At 36.8% G+C, this 14718-nt stretch overlaps 3 protein-coding genes across 5 annotated transcripts in view; 2 read left to right on the forward strand and 1 right to left on the reverse strand.

The window, feature by feature from the left end:
- Nucleotides 1-4629, reverse strand: part of Fdl (fused lobes) — a 38784-nt gene extending 34155 nt beyond the window's left edge. The window contains exon 1 of one of the 2 annotated variants that reach the window (XM_071776354.1): nt 4110-4629. The gene's annotated coding sequence lies outside the window, so the exon portion shown is untranslated. Of the gene's footprint in view, nt 1-3681; nt 3894-4109 lie in introns of those variants that run through there. The other variant, XM_071776356.1, reaches the window with a different exon arrangement.
- Nucleotides 4630-4937: 308 nt separating this feature from the next.
- On the forward strand, nt 4938-11281 carry LOC139811892 (dyslexia-associated protein KIAA0319). 2 transcript variants are annotated; one of them, XM_071776349.1, is made up of 15 exons: nt 4938-5390; nt 6214-6628; nt 6743-6918; nt 7107-7484; nt 7563-7788; nt 7954-8327; nt 8453-8564; nt 8645-8793; nt 8861-9051; nt 9211-9310; nt 9391-9708; nt 9791-9892; nt 10011-10196; nt 10502-10654; nt 10739-11281. In XM_071776349.1, the coding sequence occupies exons 2-14, from the start codon at nt 6219-6221 to the stop codon at nt 10651-10653; spliced, it is 2874 nt and encodes a 957-aa protein (XP_071632450.1). In that variant the 5' UTR covers nt 4938-5390; nt 6214-6218; the 3' UTR covers nt 10654; nt 10739-11281. The 2 variants fall into 2 exon arrangements, with proteins under 2 accessions (XP_071632450.1, XP_071632449.1); XM_071776348.1 differs by having other exon boundaries at nt 4939-5390; nt 10756-11281.
- Nucleotides 11282-11607: 326 nt separating this feature from the next.
- LOC139811894 (E3 ubiquitin-protein ligase TRIM45) lies at nt 11608-14116 on the forward strand. Its single transcript, XM_071776362.1, has 6 exons — nt 11608-11765; nt 11843-12043; nt 12274-12536; nt 12668-12888; nt 12990-13190; nt 13398-14116. Exons 2-6 carry the CDS (start codon nt 11856-11858, stop codon nt 13620-13622), a joined length of 1098 nt encoding a protein of 365 aa, XP_071632463.1. The 5' UTR covers nt 11608-11765; nt 11843-11855; the 3' UTR covers nt 13623-14116.
- The last annotated feature ends 602 nt before the right edge of the window (nt 14117-14718 follow it).

The raw sequence follows: 14718 nt of genomic DNA on the forward strand, positions 1-14718 counted from the left end.
CGATTTTCAATTTTCTCGCAATTTTCATATATTTTAGAGTATGTTTTAAATTAAAATGATAATTCAATTGATAAACGTTATTTTGAGAAATAGTTTTTTCAATAAATTTGGAAACAAATTTAGCAAAATATCTTCGATTTTCAATTTCCTCCAATTTTCGTATATTTTAATATGTCTTGAATTAAAATAATAATTTAATTAATAAGCGCTATTTTGAGAAATAGTTTTCCGATAAATTCTGAAACAAATTAGCAATGTACGATTTTCGATTTTCAATTTCCTTTTATTTTCATGTGTGTGTGTGTGTATTATAAAATAAAAATATAGTTCAAATTAAATAAGAATCTATTTACTCGCATTTACGTCCTATATAGGTAAAAATTTTCTCAACGAAGAATAAAAGGGGAAAAAAATTTACGCAGCAAGTGCCTTCGAAACGTCAATAACGTCCTACAGTGATAAATAGTCACGTAGTTACGGATTAATTGCCATAATAGGAGAACGCGGAAAGTTGACAGGTCACTGTATCACGGTCGCTCTTATTTACATAGAGATTAAATACTCTCTTGGCTCCCATTGCGAGCTATCCTCACGGCCGAGCTGTGACCTCGCACAACTTAACTTGTTTTCGTTCGGGATAGGTCTAACATCAGTTTCACAAATTAAAAAACGTCATGTAATATGATCGAACGTGCATCAATCTTCCCGGAAAATGTAATTTCGAAAGGTTTATATCCATTTCTGTCACTGCAGATTAACTTTAATCTCGGTTTAATTTACTTTTTATACCTTTCTCATTTTCACAACTAAAAAAAATAAGTTTAAACCGAGATTAAAGTTAATCTACAATGGTAGAAATGGACATTAGGCGTCTTATTTGACTGCGAATCGTAAATCATGTACTTTTTTTTTTTTATTATATCAGAATATTTGGTAATAGCCGCACATGGCAATTATTCTGATTAAAAAGTGACATAATTTAAAGTGCCAAGTGACAATTGAAAGTGTCAAGAGATAAATAACTATTAAAAAAGGCTTAAAAAAGAAATTTTGACGAAATAAAAAATGTGAATAGATAAAGAATCTTATCTTCCAGTTAACGTTTTTGGCTGATTTTATTTCAACAAAATGAGAATTTAACAATAACAATAAAAATAACTTAATAGAAAGATTGACTTAAGTCACAATTATACTCAAATGCTATTAAAAGTTAAAAATCTGTCAAAAAACATTGCGGAGAATTATCGTTTTCAAAGATCCATAAGATACCTTGTATCGTGTTTACTATTTTCCGGAATCTATAAATTTTCTAGGATGCAATTAAGTAACAAGATCTTACTGCTCCATTTGAATTAGAATCTTATTTCCCCATTTGGCAGCAAATTTTTATTTTTTTAATAAAAATTTTATTACCAAGGTTTTAGTTACAAAAAAATTCATCAAATTTACAAAAAGATTCAGCCTCAAATCAATTCAGGAATCCGTTATTCAGATATCTTTTCGATGAAATGTATATGCATGAAATAAAAATTGCATTTTTTCCATATTCTTCAAAATTCTACACAATTCAAACACCTTTTATGTTTCCGTCCTATTGCATATTTTCATCTGAAAATTTTGTTTTACCTTACTTGGACCTCACTTTTTGAAAAATTTAAATTTTATTTAACGAAAGAGAGACATATCTAGCATAATTTTAGATAAGAAATCTAAGTAAAAGCATTAACGCGCGCATCGTTATCAAAAAATTTGCAATAATTACTCAAACTGCAACAAAGTGATACTCTTATCAAACAGTGCTTTGTCATTACGGAATATTCCTGTCCTTATATATTCTTTTTGAGAATTTTAAAATTTTACATTATTCATGCGTTATGTTTTTATTTCGATGCCATTTTTGCGACTTCTATCCGTCGATAGAATTCTATTAATGGGCGATGTATGAGAAATGTAAAACTATAAAAATAACGAGAAGAGAATATGTAATACAACCGAAATATTTCTCTTCGCGGTATCTTGAATGCTATATATTTAGGGCGAGACTCAATTATCGAAGCACGTGAAGAACATTTCATCAAAATTTAAGGAAACCTCGGCATTCCGCCTCTGTGTATAGGTACTAAGTTTTACGATATACAATAAAAGAGAAAAAAATAAGCGGGACAATAAGAGTCGACAATGATTACGCTGATTGCGTAAACAAAAATGTAATTAAATTAAACAAAAGTCGAAATAAGAGAACGTCAACACAAGGAAACAAAATAAAAAAGATATGCAAATCAAGAAAAAATTCATATAGTCATAGAATGTAAAAGTATTTAAATATCAAACATCAAATAATAAAATTGAATTTATAAAAATTTATCGAAAGTATTGTACAAGTTTCTCTATTTATCCGCATCCTTTTAATTCATCAAAACTCTCTTTCCAACCGCGCGATCGTAGTTTTTACACACTCGTGGAATTACTTCAATTTTCGTAAATATTCATATCGCGCCACGCGCGATGCGGTTATCGCCAACATTCTGACGTAATCTACACGTAAAAAAATATCCAGATGTTATACCTGGCCGCATTGACCTTCGCAAGAAGAGGCAAGTGCCATTAACGAGGACTACGAGGAGGAAGAAGATCCTGGTGATGTTACGCGGAAAAGAAATCCCCGATCAGATACTGGATACGGTTCGCAAATTGCTCGCCAATTATCCCGCGGTTCTCTCTCTCTCTCTCGTAGACCGTCTCGAGATGGATCGATCTATACGGTGCGAACGCACGCGTTTCCGTCGAGCCGCGCGCGCGTTACGCCGCGATGCATCACGAGCGGAGGAGCGGAGTGTAACGATGATACTAACGATCTCGCGGGCGAGAACGAAGAAGGAAACGATTCTCGAGCTCTCCGGATATACGGTTTTTCGGAATTTTTTCGCGCGCGTCAACGAGCGAGCGAGAGGTTCAAATCCTCCAGACGGACACGGATCTTCAAGCGGAACGAAGAGTCGCGCGATATCAGATCGAAACGACAAAGTGATCTTGATCTTTAAATGAATAAAGTCAGAATGACGTCAGCATGATGTCATTAATCATTATTCATGTACCATCTGGGATTCGAACGCCTTCGATCCTCGGCATCGCGCAAAGCCCGTGCTCGTAACGAGGTATACATAAAACGCGTCAAATCGCGGAGACGAGATTAAAAGTCTCGAGTTAGGGCTCAGACACGATGAGAAAAATAAGGAATAAGATAAAGGAGTAAGGAATAAGGGAATGTCGCATCTCAATTCAGTACACATACATTAAAGTGAGATGCAACATGCCTTATTCCTTATTCCTTTATTATCTTATTCCTTATTTTTTTCATTGTGTCTGAGCCCTTATCGCGTTCAGCAGATATCAGTCGTCACGACGACGGCGGCGGCGGCGGCGGACAGGAAAGCCGAGCGGCGAACTCGGATTTTCTTTCTAATCCCCGACGTGTCGGCTCGGCAGAACGAAATTAAATATCCCCGGTGAAAGGACGCGGTCCCCTCTGGGACAGTTGCTTTGTGACAACACACACACACACACGCGCGCGTGAACAGCTGACGAAAATAACAAAAGCGACGCGCGTCTGCAGATCAGCCTCCGAACGTCACCGAAAATCACCTTCGCTCTCTCTCTCCGGAGGATCGTTTAATTACTCACCGACTTCTCTCGCGACGGCCAGGCTCGCCGGAGTGCGACGATACTCGGAGTACTCGGACAATGCGATCGGGATTCGGGAAACGTGACGTATCGTCGGGCGCTCGGTGAACGACTGTCTACTAGCGATCGGGACGGGAGCCGGCTTCGATCACGGCGGACAAGGCACTCTCGGCGCGCGTAAACACGACACCTGCCGCGGACGCGGGGACAAAGGCGAGCCGGAGCGGTCGGGCGCCGTGCCGCGCCGCGCCGCGCCGCGCCGTTTTCTCCAGATCGCCGCCGGACGCCGGATCGGACCGTGGGCGGGCGGGCGAGCGAGAGGGAGAGGAGCGGAGGGAAACGGAGCTGGACCGACGATGCCGAGCCAGGCCGAGTCGGGAGAATCAAAGGAGCGTGCATACTATACATGCATCAAAAACTCCACTCACCTAACCTTCCGGCGTGACGGCCCTGCGGCCGGTTTGCGCGGCGCCGCGCGTCGTCTCGTCCCTGCAGACTTGCGGCACGCAGCGGCGGTGGCAGGCGAGGAGGACGCGCGTCCTTGCACGCGCGCGATGCGAGATGCACGGTATAGGGGAGCACGCACGAGTTACGCGACGGCGGAGGCATCAATGGATAGTAGGAGAGACGCGTGAGTTAACGGTACGTCTTGGCCATGTCGGGAGAGGAGCGAAAGGGAGTGGGAGGGAGGAAAGCGGTGAAAGAGAGCGAGAGGACCGCGAGAGTGGGGAGGGAGACGCGGACGCGACGCGCGCGCGCGCGCGCTCTCTCACTCGCCGCACCGTGGTCGACGAGATGAGGGAGATCACTCCGATACTCGACACTCCGTTCCGTGGCTCACCCGCCGGCGATCGCGACGACTCTTCGACGACATGTAACGCGCGACACGGCAAAGAAACGAGTTGTCTCTCTCATTCTTCTACTCTTTCTCTCTTCCACACGTAAATTGCGCGAACCACACGCGCACCAACGCGCACCGTAGCTGTACTGCCTGTAGTGCCTGTACTCTGTACTCCGTACTTTGCCGCCGAAAATGTATCGGTGGTGCTATCGCGCGGCCGCCAATGGAAACTGCGAAAACGTGTTTTTGACCTGTCAATGAATCAATCGATAACGCAGTAATTTATCTAATGAGTCGTTTATCATTATCGACGCAGCGAGTAAATCAAACCGATAAGTCAGGCCGCTTCCGTGACCCAGCGAATTAACGCGCTGCTACAATTTAGTTCTCATCTTATTGCAGGTGGCAGTAAAATGCGGAAACTATTGCCGTAATTGACAGCTCACAGCTGAACAGCTCCCGATTTTTTTTCGTTCGGCGACTCGCGACACTCGCGTACATACATATACAGTCGCGCTCGTACGTATTCCCCTTTTATCGGTATTATATGCGCGATCGTTATTCCGGCACGGCGCGACAGGAAATATGATAATCACCCGTATGGTCTAGGCTGTGTTTGATAATAACATGCTGCTAATATATGATAAGCCGCGCAAGTCTCCAGGCTGCTTTAAAGTAAGGCACGTCGGGCGAGTTAATCGTTGACGCCGTTGACGGATCGCGAGGAGCTTACACGACCACGGGGAGACGCGCAGAAAATGACACATGTGTCATTGTAGAATAACCTAGCGACGATCCCACTTCTTGGCCTTCGCGCGGACGAGCGTCCCATTTTTCACCGGTGTGCAACGAGAACGAATTTTGTCAGGTACGAATCCTATTTTATTGAAAGCTTTATTGATATCCGATATTTCCTCAAGTGCCCGTGCCCTGTACATACATATCGCATTTTGCCAAACTTGAATAATACGCGCGTTTAACAAAATTTAATTTAAATCTACTTATTTAAAATATATAATTTTATGATATATTGTGAGACATTCCATGTGACACATAATTATATTTTTATTAGAATTATAATTTATATTTGTGTCATCGATATGTATTGAAATTATTTTTTATTATATTATGTCATAAATTGAGATTTTTTATCTAGTTAGTTAAAATATATATTTTATGATGTATCGTGAGACATTCCATGTGACACATAATTATATTTTTATTAGAATTATAATTTATATTTGTGTCGTCGATATGTGTTGAAATTATTTTCTATTATGTCATAAATTGAGATTATTTTTTATCTAGTTAGTTAAAATATATATTTTATGATGTATCGTGAGACATTCCATGTGACACATAATTATATTTTTATTAGAATTATAATTTATATTTCTGTCGTCGATATGTATTGAAATTATTTTCTATTATGTCATAAATCGAGATTATGTTTTATCTAGTTGGTTATATATTTTTATTACGTATAATTGAAACTGTCAAATATCATCTTACCTGTTTTTATGTGCGTGTGGCTCGCATAATATACTAGGTTTATATGATTTCCATGTTATTTTTTAATTACACCACGCGTTATTTACCATAATTTCATTCGGGGAAAAAAAATGTTTCTATCAATGTATTGTAAACTAAAAAAAGATGCCTGCGTGTGACTTCGAGTTCTGTTTTTACAGCTAACATGATTGGAATATATCACCTGGGATTATACATATTACTATTCGAAAGCTGCATCTGCGATTTGGACAGACTGTGGAATGTGCAACTGCTGTGCTCGGACCTATATCCGCGGGTGTTCACGAGTTACTTGCCCCGTGGAAATTTGACCGGCGGGACTTACACGCAACAAATTCACTTGTCCAACATGCAGGACTGCGTTATGGCCTGCTGCAAGAAACCCTTGTGTAACGTAGCGTTTATGCACAACGGTACGTGCTATCATGTAGAGTGCGAGAACTCCATGGTGTGCGTGCCGCTGTACAGGCCCGAATTGGCAAACGATAATCCACCGAGCATGGTATTGGTCAGACCCGTGGAGAGTAATAAAGTATGGAGCGATTTCTTGGATCAAGTCAATGAGGACAACGTTGGGTAGGTTCGATTCAAGATTAGATAAATTTCTAGTATTTATATTAAAAAAAATATTTCCATTTCGAGCAACAAGCAATAGCAAAATGATCTCTTCCCTTAATTGTATGCATTTAGGACATTGAGCACAGATGGCACAGAGCAAGATCAAGTATTGTTCAATGAACCAAACAAAATCATAATCAATTGTATGGATCAGTCAGGTTGCCTAGATAACGAGATTTGTGTAAAACATGGGGACACTGATGTCGGAACTTGTCAATGTCCTTTAAGTTTCAAGCGAAATGTTGCTGGTATGTATAACACGTTTTGGTTATTTATTTGTGCAATTTGCCAGAATAAATATTTTTGAATTTTATATGTATCTGAAATATTTATCACATAATTTTCTTTAACATCACATCCACTCTATTCTTTAGAAAAATAGTGGATTTGAAATCAATTATGCTTTTAATGTGATCTATATCTGTTATTGCTGCAGGCACTTGTATAGATGAAATAGACGCTGAGCTCGGTGTAACGCAACAAGCGAAAGTTCCAACTGTGAAAGATATCAGCACGTCGATTAAGCCGACTATGAAACAATTGTTAGTCTCGGCAGTTTCTAAAGAAGTGAGATTACCGGAAAACGAAGTCACGCTGTCCGCGTATACCGTCCCCGCTGAACTGGGCAATCAACATTATAATTACGCTTGGAGTCTGCTCAGTCAACCGGAGGGACATACCGGAACGATGACAGATCAGAATCGTGTTACTGTCAAATTAAGTAATTTGTCGGAAGGCTTGTACACGTTTAAGGTAGCTGTAAGCAGTCCGAACGCTTATGGAGAAGCTTATGCCAATGTCAGCGTTTTACCTCGTAAGCGCTTTGAAAATTTTCTTTTTTTCTTTTTGTCAGAGATCGGTCTTTTTTTTTTAATCTGAATTTTTATTTTAGCGAAACGTATCAACCAAGCACCAATTGCCATAATTACGCCCGCATCGCAAATTGTGAAGCTACCGAATACAGGCGCGGTTTTGGACGGCTCGAATAGTAAGGATGATGATCGCGTCATCTCTTATCATTGGGAACTGCAGCAAGGCCCGATTGGATATCAACCCAACCTTGTGGATACACCCACGCTTCAATTAGATAATCTTATTGCCGGCAATTACACTTTCAAGTTAGTACTCTAACTGTGTTATATTATGGCGAATACAATTACATAATATTTATGTATAGAGATAGCTCGACAAGTTTTTACTTTTCTACACCTTCCTTAGATAAAAATATCGAAAGTTTTTATATAAATCTTTTATCTAAATCATATATATATTTTTTTTTGCAGATTAACAGTTGAAGATTCAAATCACGTTACAAATTCGACAAGTGCCAATATAACTGTCTTAAAAGTGATCGACTATCCCCCCAGTGCAAACGCAGGCCAAGACGTTATCATTTATCTACCTCAAAATACATTGACGCTTAACGGTAATTTAAGTACCGACGATCGAGGAATAGCGAGTTGGGAGTGGACCAAAAGTCCATCCGATCAGAATAAAGCGGTAGATATGCAGAACACAAGAACACCTTACTTACAATTGTCAAATCTCGAGGAAGGAATGTATACATTTGTACTTAAAGTAACGGATGATTCTGAGCAATCTTCCACAGCGGAAGTGCATGTGTTTGTAAAACCTCCAACGAATAAACCGCCAAAGGGTAAATATCATTTTTGTCGTCAATATCTCAAATGTATCAAATTCTCTTTAACACTGCGCGGTAATGTTTACAGTTTAAAGTGTACCGCTTCTTGATACAATCTCGATTGATTAATTTTGTTGTAGCCGACGCTGGTGACGATATAAGCATAGCATTACCGACAACTCGCGCTGTTCTAAATGGTACAAGAAGTAAGGATGACATAAAGATTGTTTTGTATCATTGGGAGCAAGTAAGGTACAATGTATCTAATTAAATTACATCTTACAGTACATGTCGTGTATCTTGAATTTATAAATATATTGTTGGCATTACAGTGGGCCTAATAATGCTGAATTTGCCACCGTTAACGAATCTGTTACAAATATTACAAAATTAACCAAAGGTGATTATGCATTTAAATTGACTGTTGTCGATGATAACGGTAATGCGGATTCAGATACGGTCAATGTGAAGGTAACACAAAGTAAGTACTGCCTTACAATCGTATATTATATTGCGATGTGTATTATAAAAAATCTTATTTATCCTAGATAAAAATGCGCCTCCCAAAGCGAACGCTGGTGGCGATCAAGTTGTGACGGCGCCAATCAGCGCGTTAATCATCAATGGATCACAATCGAGTGATGATTTAAGGATAGGACAATGGCTGTGGACCAGAGATCAATCTAGTCTTGCGATTGGCGCTATAGTTCAAGATACGGATAAATCACCAGTCTTAATGGTAAAGTTAAAATGCGAACTCCATTCGTATAGTTGTATAATAGTGTTAAATGTTTTGTTGCTTAATTTATTGTTTGAGACTCATCTCACATACCTGCTTACACAATATACGTCATACGCATACACATAAATGCATACGTCTATGTTGCCTTTTTTATAGCTAACAGATATAGTTCCTGGTCGTTATGTTTTTCGATTAAAAGTAACGGATGATCAAGGTCTGAGTAGTGAAGACACCGTATCAGTAATTGTAAAACCCGGTTAGTACAGACTAGAAAAAATATATTATTTTATAATGCGACAACTTAAAAAAAAATCAACTTTCTATTTCTTTCTGTAGATCCGCAATTGTTGCATTTGGTAGAACTAACACTAAACATTGGAGCTAACATGTTAACTGTTTCGCAAAAGAATTCGTTAGTAGTAAAACTGCAAATGTTATTGCGAGATGAAGCTTCAATCGTCGTGCGAAGTTTGAGGGCAGAACCGCATACTGGAAAGGCCGTCTTAATGTTTTACGTGAAAAAGAAGGGAACAACAGCATTGCCGGGTCCAGAAGTAGTTAAAAGATTGAGAGAAAAGTTATTACAAGATTCCGGTCTCTTACAGCTGTCGGTTGCCAATATAGACACCGCTATATGCCAAAATAATTGTTCAGGTATATAATATTGAAAAGTGATAAATATATTAAAGTTCGTAAGTTTCTATTCATAATTCATGGAGTTAATGTTTCTATCTAGGCCACGGTGTATGCGATCAAGAGACAAGACAATGCTTATGCGAAGCATTTTGGATGCAGAATTTAATACAAAAATATTTTGGTAATGGAGATTCTAATTGTGGTACGTTAAATTATTCTTTCCATTCCGTATTACTTGATATACATAGTGTTCCAATATACATACATATTATAAATATATTTTTCAAACTTACTTTTATTTTCATTTTTTCTCTTTTCAGATTGGAGCATTCTATATGTGATAATAGCATTGCTATCATTAGTTGTATGTTGGGTTGGATTTATTTGGGGTCTTGTTTGCTTGTGTCAAAGGATATGCGTCGGTAAAAGACGTTTGCTTCGGCCTAAGAAGAAACCACCGCGTTATTCTTTGCTGCAACCAGAGCCAGAAGATGATAGCAGTGCATGTATGTAACTCTTATTACTTATTGTTAGATGACAATAATAATCAATATTTTGAATTTTGTCATTATCTTTGTACATTGTCTAAGTGGTAGAATTTTTCTTCTTAATGTTAACGTCTTAATGTTGTTCTTAATTCAGATGAAAGACCATGAGAGAAATTTCACTATTTGAAAATTTTTATGACCACTTTTTTTAACTCGAACAATTTTGGGAAATATCCTCTTAAAATATTGTATCCGAAAATATTTGAATGCATTAAAAAATTCTTTATTCTAGTTATTAAGTTATAATAATCTTCATGTTGCAGTTTCAACTCACAACAAGATGGTGTTATCGGAATCGGACACCGATTCTGACGATGTTCTGTTTGAGCATCGTAAGAGTAAAAGCGGTAGCCATATAAGAAACGGTAAATCTCGGAATGGATTTATCAAAGTCGGTTCTCGAGTAAAGACATGAGGTAACACTATAATAAATTACTAAATAATAACTACAATAAATTTACGATTTATCATACGATAAAACGTAATCAAGATGTATCTAGATTTTACTAAATTTCAGAAATGCAACGATAATAGAGTGCAATGATAAATAGCGCACAGTTGTGTAAGTTTGGCCAAACCTGAAATACTAGTCACGAAGGTATAAGTTGACTTATATATCTTATAAGGAATGATCGCCTCCAGAATCGGTATTGATAACAATGTTCTCTAAGAACATAGATGGAGTTTAAGTCTTGTTTATAGATATGCGATAATAATAATAACCTCATACTCTACGTCATGTTACTTAATTCGTCTTAAGTATTATTAATCAATTCTATTCTGTATCTATTATGTGATTTTTAACTACGTCAACGATTGCTGACGCGACAAGATGCAGCGTCAAATGATCGTCAAACTGTTTGAGAGCTTATCTGAATATTATTATGGCCTTAGAAGCTATTTCAATTAAAATCGATATGTAGTAAGCACTGTATCGATTCTGTATGTCGTTTATATGTATGTATACTGCTTACTCTTTAATATATACATTGTCAATCTTATTTTTACACTACATGAATACTAAATAAAATTTACTATCTATACATATTTTATTACTTATTTCTTGCACATACCCACTTGATTAATAACAAATAATTGTCGCTTAATATATTTATGTGTTACTTCTGATTTATAAATATAATAAATTTTTGTTTGCTAATAATTTTTTTTTAATCCTATCTCTTGAGAAAATTAATTATAGGAGAAAACCTCTTTCCACTAAATTGTTGCATATAAATATTAAGTATTTTTATTTACATTTTGCGCTAGCAAACGTTTATGGAGAATGAGAGGTTTTTCATCGAATTGACAACCTAGATATTAAAGATATCTACAACTTCGCGACCAGTAGCTAAAGATTTTGCATTTCAAGGCAAGTTCCACATGCGCTTGGCTCATAGCCTATGTTTTAAAGTTATTTTTAACCAGCTACGCTGTAGGAGAACGAGTTTTAAGTAGTAGGAAGCCTTCGTGCGGCCCGTTGACTCATTCTTTCGTATCTCCCGTTAATTATACCTTAATTTCTTGGTGAGTCATTATTGTGATTTTGACATCGGTCAGAGAAAATTATATTTGTTGTATTCTCATTAACTATATTGTTTTAGCGTGTTGTAATCGATGGATTTCGTAAATTGTTCGGCAAAACGCTCTTCGAAAGGTTGCTGCGGTCGCGGGGCTGCGACAGACAGCGAGCTCGGAAGCTGCGATCATATTTACGCAAATTTGGTCGAGGGCAAGAGCAAAGGTATAAATACTGAAGATTTCGTTCACGTCGAACCAATGACGATGGCATATACGAACAAACGGTAAGCGATACCTTTAAATTTACTTAAAATGAATTTAAAATTCACTTAAAATGAAGTTTATTATATGATTTGACACGTGATATATGATTTAATATATAAAGCCTGTTTCAATCGAGAGTTAAAATTATAATTTATTATATTATGTAAAATATTGATCGTACAGTTGAATAGAATTTTTAAGACCTTTACTAATTCTTAAGATGTATGTAAATAACTTTAAATATTTTCAGCAACGAGGATTCCAGAAAAAGGCGCGCTCCTTGGTCGAATACGAACGTCTTTGCACACCAGCCTTCCCCCGTCTTCATTCGCAGAAAAATGGCCAGCGAAATCGAGGAAGACGACTCGAGGGAGCCGATGGAGTTTTCAGATAGATTGCCGCACGATGCGGACTTCCAATGTCCCAGATGTGGGCAGAGAATGGAGGAGCCTAGACTCCTTCCTTGCTTGCATCCTATATGTTTATCATGCGTTTACGAATTGATGAGCAAACGTAAGTAGCGAAAGGAAGAATCTTAAGGAAGGAAAACGCAATTCAATATTTTTAACGTTACTAACAATGTCACGTACAATCGCACTTTTGATTTATGAAGAGGCATTGATGGAATTGTTGTATGCTTGCAGCTCCGAATGTTTCTTCAAAGAACGAAATACGAGACGGTCGAATGTACGCGCAATCCGACATTTATTACGAAACATGTCCGTTATGCGACTCGCACTTGCCGAATGCTAATTCTGTCGTACCGCCGCCGCATTATCCCTTGCAGCATCGTTTAGTTATGGACACCGTGCGACGTAAACTGGTCAATAGAGTACTTTGCGACGCCTGCACAGGCGAAGTTCTGGTGACGATCTAAATATTATTATCGTATTTCTTTTAAAATTTTATCTCGTCGCAAGGTAGAAATGTTTTATAGACTTCTCCGCATGTTAATTTTTTTTTAAGGCGTTCATACAATGTTCGACGTGTTTACGCAATTTTTGCTCGGAGTGCGGCAGGCAACACGAGCAGCAAAACCTTGCGGAAGCGAGAATAATTAAACATTTAATGAGACCACTGTGGGAGGCTACTAAAGTACGACGGACAATTTTATGCCAAACACATCCGACGCACGCTTTAAGATTTTATTGCATCGCGTGTCAGCAGGTTTACAAAAATTCTTTCTTCTTAGATATACGATACTTTTTAATATTGTGTTAAGTATAAAAGAAGGATATATATAATGAAAATGCAATTGAATTCTAACGATTGATACTTTCAATTTAAGTGGTACGAATTTTTTTGTGATTTATTATACTGAACGACTTGTTATTTTATGGAATTAATAAGTAAGCAATAATACAAAATTTTCAGGTAACGTGCAAAGAATGCATGTGGAGTATGCAGCACAGAGGTCATGCTAGCGAAGACGCTGTTGGAGTGGGAAGAAGAGCTGGTACATACTTAGCAAAGATATTACAAAAAGCGAAAATGTACCTAAATAATCTATTGATTCAATACAACCACAACGTATTTTCAACTAACGATCTTGAAGAAGCACACCATATAGCCAAGATTTGCAGGTATGTCCAACTGTAATTTTATATAATATAAAATTGGAAATTATATAAACTACATTGTGCAAATGCGAGTTCATATACAGAACTCACTAAATAAATGTTTAAGAACTTATAAATTTTTTAAATTTTAATTGTATGATAAAAATGCAACACTTTGATGTGTATTAAGACTGTGCAAAAGCTAATTTTTGTTAATATTAGTACACTCTGTAACAATTGTCATGTGATTAATATGATAGTAATGAGCGAAAAGGGTATATATTGTCATTTGAGGTATAAAGCATACATTCCAAAGCTTCGACTGACAACACAGACTGATTAGAATTATGAAAATTATTATGCGATTTCAACATATTTGGTTAATCTATAATATTAAGTAAGAAGCAAATTATATCGCGGCTGATGATGTGACTTAAAATGTGTTATATCTAAGTTTAGTTAAATATATTGCGAACATTTGTAAACAATGTAAACTATTATTTGTATTAATAAATAATACAAATGTAAAGATCATTTAATTTTTGTATATATTATGTATTATATATCATATAGTGTAAATGTGTCGAAAAAATTTTATATATATGAGATATAATAAAAGAATATTTGTTTATATATTGTTACATGTCACCTACAGCGATAAAATTAAGGTAAGATACAAAAGTATGTTATAAATTTCATCTTTTCTCTACTCTTCTCTTTTTTTTTTTAATAGAGACGCTCAATAACTATTGTTACTTTGCTCAAGCATTTCTGTATTTTAAAGCTATTAATTTCAATTATCAATATAAGCTGTTGCAATATATAGGACTTACAATTAGATACTATATATAAGATTACTTCTTTTTGCTTGAAGTAAAATTTTATATAATTTTTAACAAGAATGAAAGTTTCTAATTCAAAAACTACAGTTGGATAAAATTGTTTCAAAAATTACAAAATGTTTTAATCGGTTGAGCACATATAAATATACTCAAATCTCTTGAAATAATATTTTTCTCTCTTAATTAAAGATGTAAGGCATAATTAATGTATTTATTTTTATGGAAACTGGAATATCTAAATTATATTCTTATACGGAAGATATATTTATTAATTTATTAAGACTCACAATATAA

Source organism: Temnothorax longispinosus, chromosome 4 (genome assembly GCF_030848805.1).
Source record: "Temnothorax longispinosus isolate EJ_2023e chromosome 4, Tlon_JGU_v1, whole genome shotgun sequence".
Classification (NCBI taxonomy): domain Eukaryota; kingdom Metazoa; phylum Arthropoda; class Insecta; order Hymenoptera; family Formicidae; genus Temnothorax; species Temnothorax longispinosus.

Excerpts from the sequence above, each read along its gene's own strand:
- LOC139811892 (XM_071776349.1), top strand. The coding sequence starts at position 6,219 with ATGATTGGAATATATCACCTGGGATTATACATATTACTATTCGAAAGC. Across the intron at positions 6,629-6,742 it reads GTCAATGAGGACAACGTTGG|GACATTGAGCACAGATGGCA; the intron begins GTAGGTTCGATT and ends GTATGCATTTAG. Across the intron at positions 10,197-10,501 it reads AGAAGATGATAGCAGTGCAT|TTTCAACTCACAACAAGATG; the intron begins GTATGTAACTCT and ends TTCATGTTGCAG.
- LOC139811894 (XM_071776362.1), top strand. The coding sequence starts at position 11,856 with ATGGATTTCGTAAATTGTTCGGCAAAACGCTCTTCGAAAGGTTGCTGC. Across the intron at positions 12,044-12,273 it reads ATGGCATATACGAACAAACG|CAACGAGGATTCCAGAAAAA; the intron begins GTAAGCGATACC and ends AAATATTTTCAG. Across the intron at positions 12,889-12,989 it reads CCTGCACAGGCGAAGTTCTG|GCGTTCATACAATGTTCGAC; the intron begins GTGACGATCTAA and ends TTTTTTTTTAAG.